This window comes from Nipponia nippon, unplaced genomic scaffold (assembly GCF_047370975.1).
Source record: "Nipponia nippon isolate SJK-2023a ecotype South Korea unplaced genomic scaffold, ASM4737097v1 scaffold_12, whole genome shotgun sequence".
Taxonomy (NCBI): Eukaryota; Metazoa; Chordata; class Aves; order Pelecaniformes; family Threskiornithidae; genus Nipponia; species Nipponia nippon.
In genome coordinates this window covers 17,055,028-17,068,086 of record NW_028262313.1, presented here as the reverse complement: position 1 = coordinate 17,068,086, position 13,059 = coordinate 17,055,028, and the positions used below count along the sequence as shown (strand labels likewise).

The window sequence follows — 13,059 nt, the reverse complement described above, 5'->3', positions numbered from 1 at the left end:
CAGGGCTGTGACACGGGAGGGAGGGCTCCTGCATTACACGGAAAAGCGTAGCCGGTGTCTAACCACGGCCGTGGCTCCAGCGACGCGGACAGAAGGGGTCTAACCCGCGGGCTCTGGGGGCTGCGCGGATGATGCTCCTCTCCAGCCCTTCCCCCGCATCGGTGCAGCCCCGTTGGCGCCGCGCACCGGCCCGGCTGCTCCCGGCCCCGCCGGACCGCTGCCCGCGGCGGCCCTCTCCCTCCGGCGGCAGCCGGCGGCCGCTCTCCCCGCGGGCGGGCGCGGTGGGCGCCCCCGCCGGCCGCGGCGCGGCACTACAGCTCCCAGCCTGCCCCGGGGCAGGCCCTGCCCGCCTCCCGGGCGGCGGCGGGACAAAAGCGGGGGCGCGGGGGAAGCGCCGGCAGCCGAGCGCGGCCGGGCCGGGCCGAGCCCAGCCGAGGCGGGCGGCGGGGCCCGGCGGGCGGCCGAGGAGCCGAGCCCTGCCCAGCCGGGCGATGCGGCGGTGAGGGCGGCGGGGCCGGGCGCCGCCGCGATGCTCCGCCGCAGCCTGAGCCGCCTGGTGAGTGCGGGGCCGGGGCGGGGGAAAGTTCGCTGCTGTTATTCTTTTTTTTTTTTTTTTTTCCCCCCCCCTTTTATTGGATTTGTTTGTTGCGGGGCGGGGGTCGCGTGCGGGGGGGACACGGGGCGCATCCCGGCGGCGGGGGTCGCGGCCGCAGCGCTCCCGCCCGGCTCCGAGCCGCAGCGGCGGCTGCCTCCCTTGCGAAACCTCTCGGGTAGGGCCCTGCCCGCGCTGCGGCTCCCACAAGAAGTTGCCTTTGCTCTCAGAGCCCCAGCCTTATTTTGGTGTTTTTTGGTTTTGGTTCCCCCCCCCCAAACCCTAGAGGAGGGGGACTTCTGGTCCCTGCAGCACGCACCCAAAATCGCGCGGGTACAGGCCAGGCGAGGAGCAGGGCAGCTGTCAGGGTGCTGCCGCCGCTTTCCCACCCGCTTCGTGTCCCCAAATACGTTAAAAACCCTCCCGGTGCCACATAAGCTACTTACAGATTTCACCGTGACCTCATTGCTTGGCCTGAACTCTGTAATTACTCATTCTTTCCTCTTCCACAGCAAGTGTGGTAAAGCCAGTGTTTTAACATCATTTCGGGAGCTTCTGTTTATTTAGCAGTGTCATTCATTGCGCAGTGCGTAGTTAACAAAGTTCCTCGAGTTTAAAGAGCGGGCACACGCTGTTGGTCCCGCGTATGCGCCCTCGGAGGTTCGGGAGCCGGTTCCCGAGGCACGCCGCACCTGGGGCACCCGGTTACCTGCCGGAATAAGGGGCTCTGCCTGCGGCTGCCCGCAAGGCCGGGACGTCCGAGAGGTGTATTTTCCTACTTGCTTTTGGTTTTCAGCGCGCTGTTTGTGCCGGATTCCCAGGCCTTCAGCACAAGGGACTCTTGATTTCCTTCTCAAGTCTGGAGGTAGCTCTGCAGCAGGTCTGGGGGGGGAAAAAAATGGTTCATTTTCCCGTCTGTGCGTTTTGGGTTGGATTGCTGTTGAAGGCTTTGGGTTAGCCTTGCAGAGAACACACCTACTGCAACTATTGTTTTGCAGCCCTGGGGACAAATGTATCAGATCTAATCTCAGTGCCCTGAGTTTCTGACTTTGAATTTAGCTCTGCCTGGCGTTACGTGCTTCCTACCCCTCCCTTGCAGGAGGCTTTTCCTAAGGTATATCAGGAGGCTTTTTGTAAGGTGTATCAGGAGGCATTTGGGGTATGAAGCATCTCTTCTGGAGCTGTGAGTTTGGCTAAAAGTAGGTGTCCGCCTCCCGTGAGCAGGTACCGGCGCTGTGGGATCCCACGGAGGTGCCTGGCCAGGCTCCGGCTCCAGCATCTTCACGCGTGAATCGCGATCCCTGCGCTGCCCCGTGGTCCCGCACCGGCTCCGTGCCGCCTCTCGCGGTCCCTTGGCACAAGCAGGGGACATGCAGCACAGCTGGGGCATGATGCCCACCAGAGTGGAGAAGAAGCACTCCTGAACACTGAACCCAGGTATTTCTAACTGCATGGTTCAGGGGTGAACTGTTGCAGCACATATTTGGAGGGTTAGAGGTCGTTTTCTGGTTAGAGGAATGACTCTGCTTGGGGAGTCTGGGGCGCACCAGGGCGACTGTGGTGTGGCTGAGAGGCGTTGGATGCTTTTCCAGCTACTGGCTTTGCAAGCGGCGTTTGAGCGGCAGGGAGCTGTGTGTGTTATCAGGCTGGTGGAGGTGGCGCGTGTCCCGCCGGCCTTGGGCAGATAGCAGCTCCTGCCACCCGCCGCGCTGCTGCGGCTCTGCCCTGTCCCCAGCCCTGCGGGTCTCTCAGGAGCTGGCTGGGTTTGGGTTGGTCCCCCCTCTTGCTCCGTGGGAGGAGAGGACAGCCCACGGCCATTTCCACAGAGGTATCCCCAAGGTGCCGTCTTGCCCTCGGTCCCGTGTGGGTGGCACGGGGCTTCAAGCGATGCTCATCTTGTGGCAGTGGCATTGCAGAAAAGTTACTGCAGTTATTAAAGGCTGCGGATTATCTGACACTTAAGATCCCATAGGGCTACTCGGACAAATGCTGTCACCTCTCCACTCTGTGGTCTTTGCCAGAGGCTGATAAATACCAACAGATATTAAAAATCCTGTTTTCAGATGTATTTCACTGCTTAGGCGTGATGAATGTGCCTTGCCCTATCAACATGACTGTTACGTGGCTCCGTTTCTCCCTCCCATAAACTTTTTTATCCTGGATAGGGTACAAAACAGGCTGGTAAAAAGAGCAAGAGGGGCAGAGTGGTGTATGTGGGTCTGCTCTGCTACCCCAGGGTACAGACTGATGCTCTCTGCAGAAACAAATTGGATTCTGAACTTCAATTTACACCGCTGAAATCATCCCTGCTGAAAGGGGAGTCAGGCTGGGATCGCTGCGGGGAGGCAAGATTGAATTGCCACGCTTAATCCACTTTTAGGAGATACTGTCAACTTGAAATATAACTTTAATTCTGTTTTGGAAACAGAGTCTGGCATTGGAGTCTTACTGAGTCTCACGCTGCTTGTACGGCTGTTGAGGGGAGGATGCGGGAGTCGAACAGGGAAATGTTGTTGGTGGCCAGGGGAGGGTTTGGGTCTGGCTCCTGGTGCTGGGCTCCTTGCAGGAGCAGGGTGAGCGCTGCCCACTTCCAAACTCGCTTGGCAGATGCCTGGGAGTTGGAATTGTTGGTCCCTGTGTCGTGCATCAATGTGCTTTTTTTCCTTAATTACTTTTCCTGTATTCTTCTGAAGCATGCAGACAGCCGTACCTCTGGGCCACAGCTATGCACCACAGCTCTGCGATGCTGTGGGGCCGGTGCCAATTTGGGCTGTTGTGAGAACCAAGTAAGAAATCCAGAAAGAAAAGTTACCGATGCCCCTGTTGTTTTCAGTTTGCCCCCCTGGTTTGCTTTTATTTAAGGCTGGTCTGAAAGTGAGCCCTTGGAGCCATCACCCTGCTCACAGCGCAGGGAGGCCGGGTGGGGGAAGCACCCCGGGGTGCTCCCCTTCCTCTCGGGGTGCCCAGTGCTGGCTGAGCCGCGGGCCAGTGCTCGCCCATCGTGGCGTTGCCGCCTGGGTCTCTTGCCTCTGCAGTTAGCACAGGTCCTCGCTCTGCTATTTTCCTGTTCTTGTGTAAAATCCAGGGTAAGAAAATAACAAACAGTCCTTAATCGGGAGTAGAATTCTTCACTTTGTGTGTTTGTGCAGTGTCTAACAACAGGACCTTAGTTGTGTTATTCCCTTTTAATTAAATACCTTGGGGCCTGATCCTCTTTGCAGCCTGCGCCCTGGTAAATCCCTGCTGCTTGGCAAGTGCTGGGCTGGTCCTGAGCTGCTGGCGCTCGAGAACATTTGCTTGATGTTGAGGGGACAAAAGATGCTTCATGGGCACAGGTGCAGTGCTTCTCCCTGGGTCGTGCCTCAGCGCCTTTGCCTTGCTGTAGGCTGGTAAGGATGGTCCCTTTCTGGGCTTCTCCTGGGGTCCCTGCCCTGCTGTGTGGCTGCCAGCAATGGGGGTACCCCCGGGTTGGTTGTGGGGCTGCGTGGGGTCCCTCACCCTCTGCCACCCTCCTCTGCCCGGGAGTTGTCCGCTCCCTGGGGTCAGGACCTGTCCCTTGGTGTCCCCGCTGGAATGCCTCGGGCTCGCCCACGGCGCAGCGGAGGGACGTTAAGGAAGCAAAGGGGGTTTGATTTGTGCTGCCCTAAAGCCGAGGAGCTGCCTTCATAACCGACCGTTACTCTTAATTTGCATGCTTGGTGCTGCTTTCACGTGGAGCTTTTCCGCTGGGCCTCACTTTAATTAAAAGAAATGGCTTGCAAACCGCCACGAGGCAGGGTTGCAGGGGACAGGCACTCGAGCCGGGCTTTAGTGTCACCAGTGGCTTGTCACCCCTGTGGGGGCTGCCCCAGCCAGGCTTCCCAGGCACTGCTTCGACGCTTGCTTGGCATCCCCCGCCTGCCCCCGCTGTGCCACTGGTGTTCTGCGGACAGCAGGGAAGGTTTCCCCCCTTAAAGTCCTTGCGAGTGCCACAGACTTCCTTGCCAAATCCTTACCCTTCCCAAAGCGGCAGGGGGATGGAGCCTGACCCTGCTGGTGGGGGCTCACGTGCACACGAACAGTGCCTGGTGTGAGGTTTGGGGCTCCACTTGGGCTCTGCTGTAGTTTTGCAAAAGCCTCTTTGGATTTTTTTGAAGGTCCTGACCCTGGTGCCCTCCAACCCCAGACACCTCGGGGGGCAAGGCTGGTGCTGCCGAGGAGGGGGGTCTGAGTCGGGATGCTCAGAGCCGTCCGCATCAGCAGAACCAGAGTGTGGCGGTTTGTCCCCTTGTGTCCCCAAAGCCCTGCCTGGTCCCTTTGGGGAAGACCAGAGGCAAGAGGAAGGCCTTGGAGAAGGCATGTGTTGACTCGAGAGGTGTGTGCTGGAGACTGGGGAGATGATTCGAGCCTGGGAAGGAGTGGGGTGGGTGGTGATGCTGAGCCCTGTGGGGCAGGTCCTACCTGGTGCTCTGCAGGAAAATACCCCCATTGAAACCTATTCAAATGGCAGAAAATGAGAAATGGCCTGAAGTCGCTCTTTAGAAGGGAAATAAATTCCCCGTGCCTGCGGTTGGCAATGGGGAGTAGGTGATGAGAGGCAGGGTCGGATGGGGAGAGCCCCTGGGCACTGCGGGCTGCTGCCCGCCCGGACCCTGCCGGGCTCGCGGGGATGCTGGAGTACGTGTAGTGGGAGATGTCTGGGGTGGAGGATGCTGATTTACACTCCCGTCTTTAGTTTTTGCAGCAAATGTGTAATAAAGTCTATTTTGGGATACAGAGCACATCTGCGATTTTCTTTCACACTTGCTTTTTTTTTTTTTTTTTAGAGAGTGTGAACCAAACATTACAGCGTGTGACTGCAGTTCCTATTCTCATAAGAAAGAAGAGCATAGGTAGGAGGAGGAAGCCCTGAGAATTGCTTTTTTTTTTCCCCAATCCAGCCATGCTAACACCTTGGGAGTGAAGTTGCATGTCAAATACCTTGTACCTGACTGCCAGCTTCTGCAAGAAGCATTTTGCTTTCATTAATATGACAAAAAACCCCAAGCAGCACAGGTTGGGGCTGGGGTGTCTCCGTGACACTGGGTGCAGCTCAGCTTGGAGAAATCCCACACTTCAAAAGAGCGTGGATTTTAATGAGGCGACTTTAATTTTTCATGAAAGTTGCTGGAATTTATTTTGTAACGTGTATTTAACGTGATAAGGCGTTTCGTGCGCTCAGGGCCAGTTCTCCTATAGCAGCCGCAGGGCAGCCTGTGCTTGACCACAGAGAAGACAGCGGAGGCTCAAATTGGGAACCTGGAGCTGCGAAAGGCTCTTTCCCGGGGCTGAAATCCCTTTTCGATGCCCCTACCCTAGAAAATGGGGACACAGGAGTTTCTGAAATTCCTGTAACCGTTTCTCTTTAACATTGCAAAGCAGTCTCCTAACCCTAGCCTTATTCCCAGAAATAGCTCAACCATTTGGCTAAAACTAAATAAAAATCAAACAAAACAACGAAAAAAGGCCAGCCTCGGACAAGCAGCTGCACATTCACGCATGCAGTTAAAGTTTGGAGAGGTTAGAAATCACTGTGAGGAGGGACTGGAAAGCACCGGTCAAATGTTAATGATAAGTGGTGCTGCCACTTAAACCTGTGGTGTGCAGAAACTTTTCTGTGGAGAATAACGTGCATCTCGAGGCTGTATTTTATTCCTCACTCAAAACCGTTTTTTGTCTCCAGTTGGTATTTTGCTAAGAATAATAATGATTGTCTGGGCTGTGTGGGAAAGGTTCGGAGCTGAACTGACTGAGTTGCAGCTGAAGGCTTGGCAATTTGCTTTTAACAATAAAAACTGTAAAAGCAAACAGGCCATCTATTAATAGCAGGCTTTTCAGCGTTGCCTTTAATTTCATCCTGTTGCCTTTGGTTTATGCACTTCCCTTCCGATTAAAACTGCTGCTTTCTGGCTGTAACAGTTGATGTCCTCTCTAGCCGAGAGATTTTTTTGAAGTGTTAGTTAAAAGCGAAGCTGATGGAGAGCATTACCAGAGTCTCTCAGCCAGAAGAAACCTTCACACCAAACTGAGTTGTTCTGCCAGTGACCATGTTTTTGGCAATGCAGGTTGGGTCCCTGTGACTGTCTTCCTCCTACAGTACCCAGGCTTGAATCTCTTATCTGCAACAGTGTGCAACAGATAAAACAGCCTTTGGCTGCTAATTCCTCAGGGCGTGGGACTCTGTGTCTCCTTGGGGGACTTCAACCCGCCGTCCTTGCTGAGCAAACGCTGGGGTGGCCAAGCAGAAGGACATCCCTTGTGATACCTGCGGCCGAGATCTGCTCGCTGGAGGAGCTGGCATCGCAGGGGTGAGGGAGTCACCGAGCTGTCTGGCCCGGCTGGGGTGTCTGGGAAGTGTGAATTTTCCAGGAAACTTGGACACGGGGTGACTGAGTGCACTGTTAAGCCATTTGCCTTTCCCCAAAAATGTTTGCTCGGGGGATTTTTCAAGGGGGTTTCCTGTATTTAGTTGTGCGTAGGAAGCGGGTGCTGAGGCCGGAGGCTCTATTGCGCGGCTGGGCTGGTCGCTTCGGTGGCCTTCTGCCCAAAAGCGTCCCCCAGGTCCCCCGCCGAGCCCTGCCCCGGGGAGTGGGTTGGGTTACGGTGGGGAGCGGGCTGCAGCTCTTGCCCTCCGCCAGGACAGGCTGTCCTGAGGTGATCTGAGAAAATACCTTGCCTACGGGTTTAGACTGAAATCTGCTTCTCGTTGCTCATCTCAGAAATATTTATGTGCTTGCTCTGAGGTCTGGTGTTGGGAAGGATGGGCTGGTTTTTGCTGAGCAGGTTTTGCCAGTGCTATACACAGGGTGCTGTGGACTTCGCCTGCCTGTGCTCTGCCCAGCCAGCGGATCTGCACCCAGACCTGGGCTTTGAGCTCTGCAGGTGACGCCTACCCCTGCGTGGGCGCTGGGAGAACCCTGCCGCTCACCTTCAGCCTCTGCCCCCCGTCTCCCTCATCTCTTGCAAGTAGACAGCGTCTTCATTTTTTTTCTCTATTTTAATTGCCAAGCGATATTGAGGCTTAGTGATTTTTTAGTGTTTTCCCTATTGAGATTTGCAGCTTTCTCTAACCTGTGGGGACGGTGCAGATGCTGGGCTGCAGGCGGGGCTGACCCCCGGCAGCTCGGGGTGCGGGGCTGTGGCCGTTTGCTGCCCGCTGGTGATGAACCGCTGCCGCTCAGGAGCCTCACGCCGCTGGGTGGTTGTTACAGCGAGCGCCGTGTGAAGGACACATCAGCGAAGGGTGCTGTGCTCAGACCGTGTCTTGCCTTTAGGGATACCGTGCCAGTTGGAAAGTGTGCCCTGCTCGTTGGAAATGGGTAATGAGAACACTGCTGCTCATGTTGCTGATGATTGTAGGCCATTTCTATTTTTTTTTTTTTAATTATGGAATAATCTCTCCCCTGTAGTTTTGCTCTGCTGTGACTCCCTGCGCCCTTTCCGCAGGCTGGCTCTACGACCATGAGGCAGCCCCGGCTGCTTTCGGTGTAACATCGCACTGCACTCTGCTGATTTGCTTTGAATTATCCAACATCCAACCAACGGGTTGTTCACTGGTGTTTGCCTGAATTGGTTAACATTTGAATTGGGGGGTTAGTTTTTGCTTTTTGTAATAAACTTGACTCCCGAGACTTGTGCATGGAGCTGGTACGTGGATTGCCATCACCCTTTTGCAGTAGGAGAGCAGTGCCGGTACTGCCCGTAGGCCGCAGGGGATGGGCAGTAAGTGGCAAGCTATTTTAAAGCTTAATTTACTAACTTGTAGCCTGGGGAAATGGTGAAGCTACTGTTTTAAAAGGTCTCCTCCAGCCCCTGCCCTCGCCTGGCTCCTGTCTGGCAGCGGCTCAGCTGCTGGGTCAGGAAAAGCCTGTTCTGCCCAGAGGCCGCAATGACTTCAATATATATATATGTGTACATTAAATATACATGTATGCAATATATACACATTAAATATGCATATATGCAATATCTATAGATGCATTAAATATATATATTTATTTTTGCTTCTGGGCTCTTTCTCGGGCTTAGCCAAAATCCGGGGGGCTGCCAGCCGGTGGTTGGCACAAGGTGCCGCTTTGATGGCTGTAAAGTGCATTTGGGTATCGAGCCGCACACCCGCAGCGGCTGGATGGGGAGAGGAGCCGGCCATGCCCTCGCGGGGGGCTCGCTGGTGGAAGGGAAGCAGTCCTGGGTTCTGCTTTCCCTCCCCTCCGTCGTTTTTCATGCTCTCATAGGGATGCTCACTGCCACGGACGCTGCTCAGAACCAACACTCTGTAAAAATCTTTTTTTTTAGTCCATCTCTCTCTCGGGCACCTGTGGCATCGTGCTGACTCCAGTCATTTTTCCCCAAAACTTCAGTCATTTTGTTTGAGATGGAATTCCAGCCGAAACCAATTTAGTCTAAAAGCATGTCTGCTCTTGACATCCAGCCGTAACTGATAGCGTTTGTAGTTTAGAGGCATTTGTCCTGTTCTCCTTAATGAAAGCTTAATGCACTTATTTTTGATCTGGCTGTTTGTAAAGGGCTTTTTGTTTTCCTCCTGCAGCAGAAAGGAGGGGTAAGCACCTGCGAGGCTATCATAGCCGGGTATTTTGGGAGCAAATCGACCTCATTATTTTTGTTCACAACTTGAACAAGATTCCTGTTAGCCTTTTTTTTGTGGCCTTGGATGAGCAATGCTTTGCTGTGGGCTTTTTGCTCTGGGATTCCAGCTGAATTTTGCAGGACCTATGGGTGAAAGGGCCCTTGGGCTGGCCCCAGCCTTGCTCTCATAGGGTGGTATGTGGAGGGCTTGGTAATTTCTAGCTGTGTATTTTCAGAGGGTCAGCAAGCGGTCTTTACATCTGGCCTATTGTAAAGTATGCTGTACACCTTAATAAGATTTTGTAAGACTATTAAAGTGAAAAACACTTGGTAGATGTAATTTGTTTGCAAGAATGTGGCAAATGCACTGATTTGCAAAACAGAAGGATCTTATTTTTCTTGTACAGTGCAGGATCTAGAAAAGCTGAGTAAGATGTGCAACAGGCAAGACTAGACAATCTGAAGCATTTCTTTGGTATTGCAATCCAAGATCTTTTCAGCAGTAATAAAAATTAAGTACCGTTAGACTGCAGGGACGCTGTGCTCCATCGTCTGAGTCTCAATTGGCTTAAAGGGGGGGGGGGGGGAAATCCCACTGCCGGGAAATTAAATGTAGGGGAAAAAAAACCCAAAGAATTCATGAGCAGCCCTGCCATCTTTTATTAAGATTTCTGTGTAATTCCTCCCCAGCGTTCGCACAAAACCAAACGGCTGCTGGCTGTTGGGATCAGGGGTGACGTGAGGTCCTGAGCGCTGCTCGGGGCTGGGGGGGCTCGGGCTGTTCCAGGGGCACCCACTTGGCAGCAGCCCTGCTCTTACAGGGGCTGCAAAGCCAAGCTTAAAATGCAATATTGGTTGGGTGGTTTGTTTTTTGTTTTTTTTTTTTTTATTTGGCTTGCAGGGTGGTGTTCTGCATGCTGGTTTTGTTGACTCTGAGTTGTGGAAGGTGGCGGCGTGTTTTGTTTTGTGTTTTTTTTTTTCTTCCTTCCAGCTCACCTTTTCTTATAAATGTTTGCTCAGGGAGGGGACACAGTAAAATTAGCTGCAATGGCCAGAGGGCTGTTGAACTTGTATCAGCCAAATTAATATCGTGGAGCGCCTGATTTCCGCAGGGCGGTTTCTTCCAGTGCAGTTGCATGGATGGAAGTGGGACTTTCCACTTGACAAGTACCATTCCGGTAAGTGCAGGGTGGGAAGATCAGATGTGCAGAGAGAGGAAACCTTGGGTGAAGGTGCTTGTCTTGGTAACTGAGAGAGCAGGAACGCCCTTATCCCAGTGGTCGTCTAGGGAAGGCAGTGGGATGGGAATGGCCGTGAGTCATCTCCCGGGACGCTGCCCTGTTCTCCTGCACAGGATGGGCTCGCTTCTGCAGCTGATGGTGCTGGGATGGACCACACCGAAACCCTTCGTACACCGAGCCTGGCATCCCAGGGCCACCTCAGACCTCATCTCCAGGTCTCTGTGGATAAGTGGAATTCCCTCCCGCTGGAAAACTCGGCTGCTGTGCTCAGTGTGCGTGCTTGGTCAGCCCCGGGCAGTGAGTGCTTTGCTGCAGCTACTTTACCCAGCCTGGCGGGAACAGAAGCCAAAAGGATTTCCTGAGGAGAAACTATTCTAGGCCACATGTTGAGGGTTTCTCTCCTGACTGGGTGGATTGCGCTGGTCCAGTATCTTAGTGTAACTGTGCCTGCAGCCCCAAGGATAAATCTGTTGGTTGCTGTAGTGTCTGGAGAAGAAAATACTCTCTGAATGGGGTCTGGCGCATGCGGAGCTGATTTTGGCTGTGGAGCAAGGGGTGAAGTAGGTGATTTCTCCCTCTCTTCCCCCTTTTATCTCCTGCCACTTCTGTGGAAACATTTCTCTGCAGTGCAGCAAGGGGAGGTTTAAAAAACCACAGCTTTTATTTTTTTGGAGTGGAAAAACTTAATCTGAACCAGCATGAGCGAGCAGCGTCGGGGGGCTGGGACCTTGGACCTCGGGTGCCCATTGCAGGGGCTGAGGGCACCCCACGATGCTGGTGCGGGGCTCAGCTACCCCGCAATGCCGCTGTGGGACTTGGCCACCCCCTGCGGCCTGGATTGCCCTCCCATCCCTCCTGGTGGCTGTTTTGTGGGAAATAGGACAGCTTCCCTGGGGGATAACCTTGACCTGGGGGGAAGCGGGCTGGGCAGGCCTGGGTACCAGCCCTTGCTGCTGGATTGCTGGTGATGTACACCCTGGCAGGGGATCTGCAGCCTCTGCCTCCGGGCTTGCTTCCTGGGAGGAAAGGGGAGAAACTGCTCTGGGAAATGGGCTCCTTGCTGGTCAGCTGGCAGCCCGCCTCCGAAATGCTGGGAAAACTTAGAAAGGGGCAAAATGTCTTTAGGTGGCAGAGGTCAGAGTAATGTCTGGCCAAGCTGGGATGCATAACATAGTATTTATGTTTTTTTTTTTTTGTTTCCGTAACTGAAGAGCTCAGGCTTTCTGAGGACCAGAAAACAACGGAAAAACCAACAAATTATAGCTTTGGTGGCTGATGCAAGCATTGACAATTGCAAACTTGAAGGGTTTTTTTCCAGTTTGCTCTAACTTTAGTTTTTGCCAGGGCAAATCACTGCTCTGAAGAGCTTGCTGCCCTGCTAAAATAGCTGCCAATGAGCAGACATATGTGCACAGCTTGAGCTGGGGAAAGGAGGGAGGAAGAGGTTTGAAGACGGGAAGACCTCGTTGTATTTGCTTTGTGACCTCTGCAAAACATTTGGGCTCTTATTCAGAGTCCTTTTTCTGTTCTCGAGTCTGAAGTGTTCCTATGAGCCTGTATTTGATATGCTGGCAGCATGCTGGTCGGACTTTTTCTTTTGGACTGCCAAAAATAAAAAAATATGCTGCCTGCATTTCAAGAGGGAGCGATGGTTTCATAACCCCGGCTGCCAACAGGGCAGGGAAAAAGAGCCGAGATCCTGAAAACTTCCAAAGGTCGGTGGTTATGTTTGAACAGGAGCAACAGATTTTCCCCAAAACAACAGCACTGAAGTAATGCTATCCCAATTGGTATCTGCTGGCTTCGGCCTGGGTTTGGCTTTCTGCATCATATGTGAACCTGATTTTCTGCAAAGCGCTGCTGGACTGAAGCTGTGATTAGGGACGATGTGGCATGTTTGCTGGGAAGATGCAGTACTGCGTGATTTGTGGCTAGGCTGCCCTCAGATGGAAAAAGAAAAACAACCGACCAAACCCCACAGCAAAAAAGCTCTTTTTAGCTGTCACCCCTGTGTGCAGCGCTCCCCGAGTCTGTGAGAGTGCTGGGCCCTCCTGTAAATTTATTATCTGGGGAAAAAAAACCCTTGTATTTCCTCTCTCCACCCTTCTTAAATCTTTCAGGTAGCCCTTTCCCCTGTTCTCCCTGCCCCGCCGTGTCTCTCTCTGCTTTCATCAGTGGCTTTATTGGCTAAGTCAGCTTTTCCAGGAAACTCGGCCTGGTTGGGCCCTGCTGTTTTCCAGTCCGTCGTCCTTGGTGAAGGTGACCTTCCTGCAAGCCCGTGCGGTGAGGCAGCGCGTCCTTGGGACACGGGGACAGGCTCTGGCCGGGGCCCCTTGCATCACCGGACACACCTCGACTTGCATTAAGGATGGTGCGATCGGGGTCGATGATGCCCTGCTAGAGCACATCATCCGCTGCTTTGTCATCCCCAACAGGGACCAGGGACTGGATGTTCAGCCCCATCATGTGTTGACCATGGTTAAAAAAAAAAGTATTGGTCCTTTTCCTATGGCTTCTCTTTTGCTCTTGCTTGTTGTTCTGCTTGATCTGGGGGCTCTCGTGGTTACCCCCTGCTGCCCCCCTCGCCTCGGCCGGAGCCGGCTTGCCCCCGGCGGTCACTCC

At 53.8% G+C, this 13,059-nt stretch overlaps 1 protein-coding gene across 4 annotated transcripts in view; it reads left to right on the top strand.

Annotated features, from left to right (window-relative positions):
* Positions 1-370: 370 nt before the first annotated feature.
* ATP11C (ATPase phospholipid transporting 11C (ATP11C blood group)) overlaps positions 371-13,059 on the top strand; it is a 59,001-nt gene continuing 46,312 nt past the window's right edge. For all 4 annotated transcript variants that reach the window (XM_087749076.1, XM_087749077.1, XM_087749074.1 and 1 more), the window contains exon 1: positions 371-556. In XM_087749076.1, coding sequence (XP_087605202.1) covers positions 530-556 — 27 coding nt within the window. In that variant the 5' untranslated portion in view covers positions 371-529. The remainder of the gene's footprint in view (positions 557-13,059) is intronic.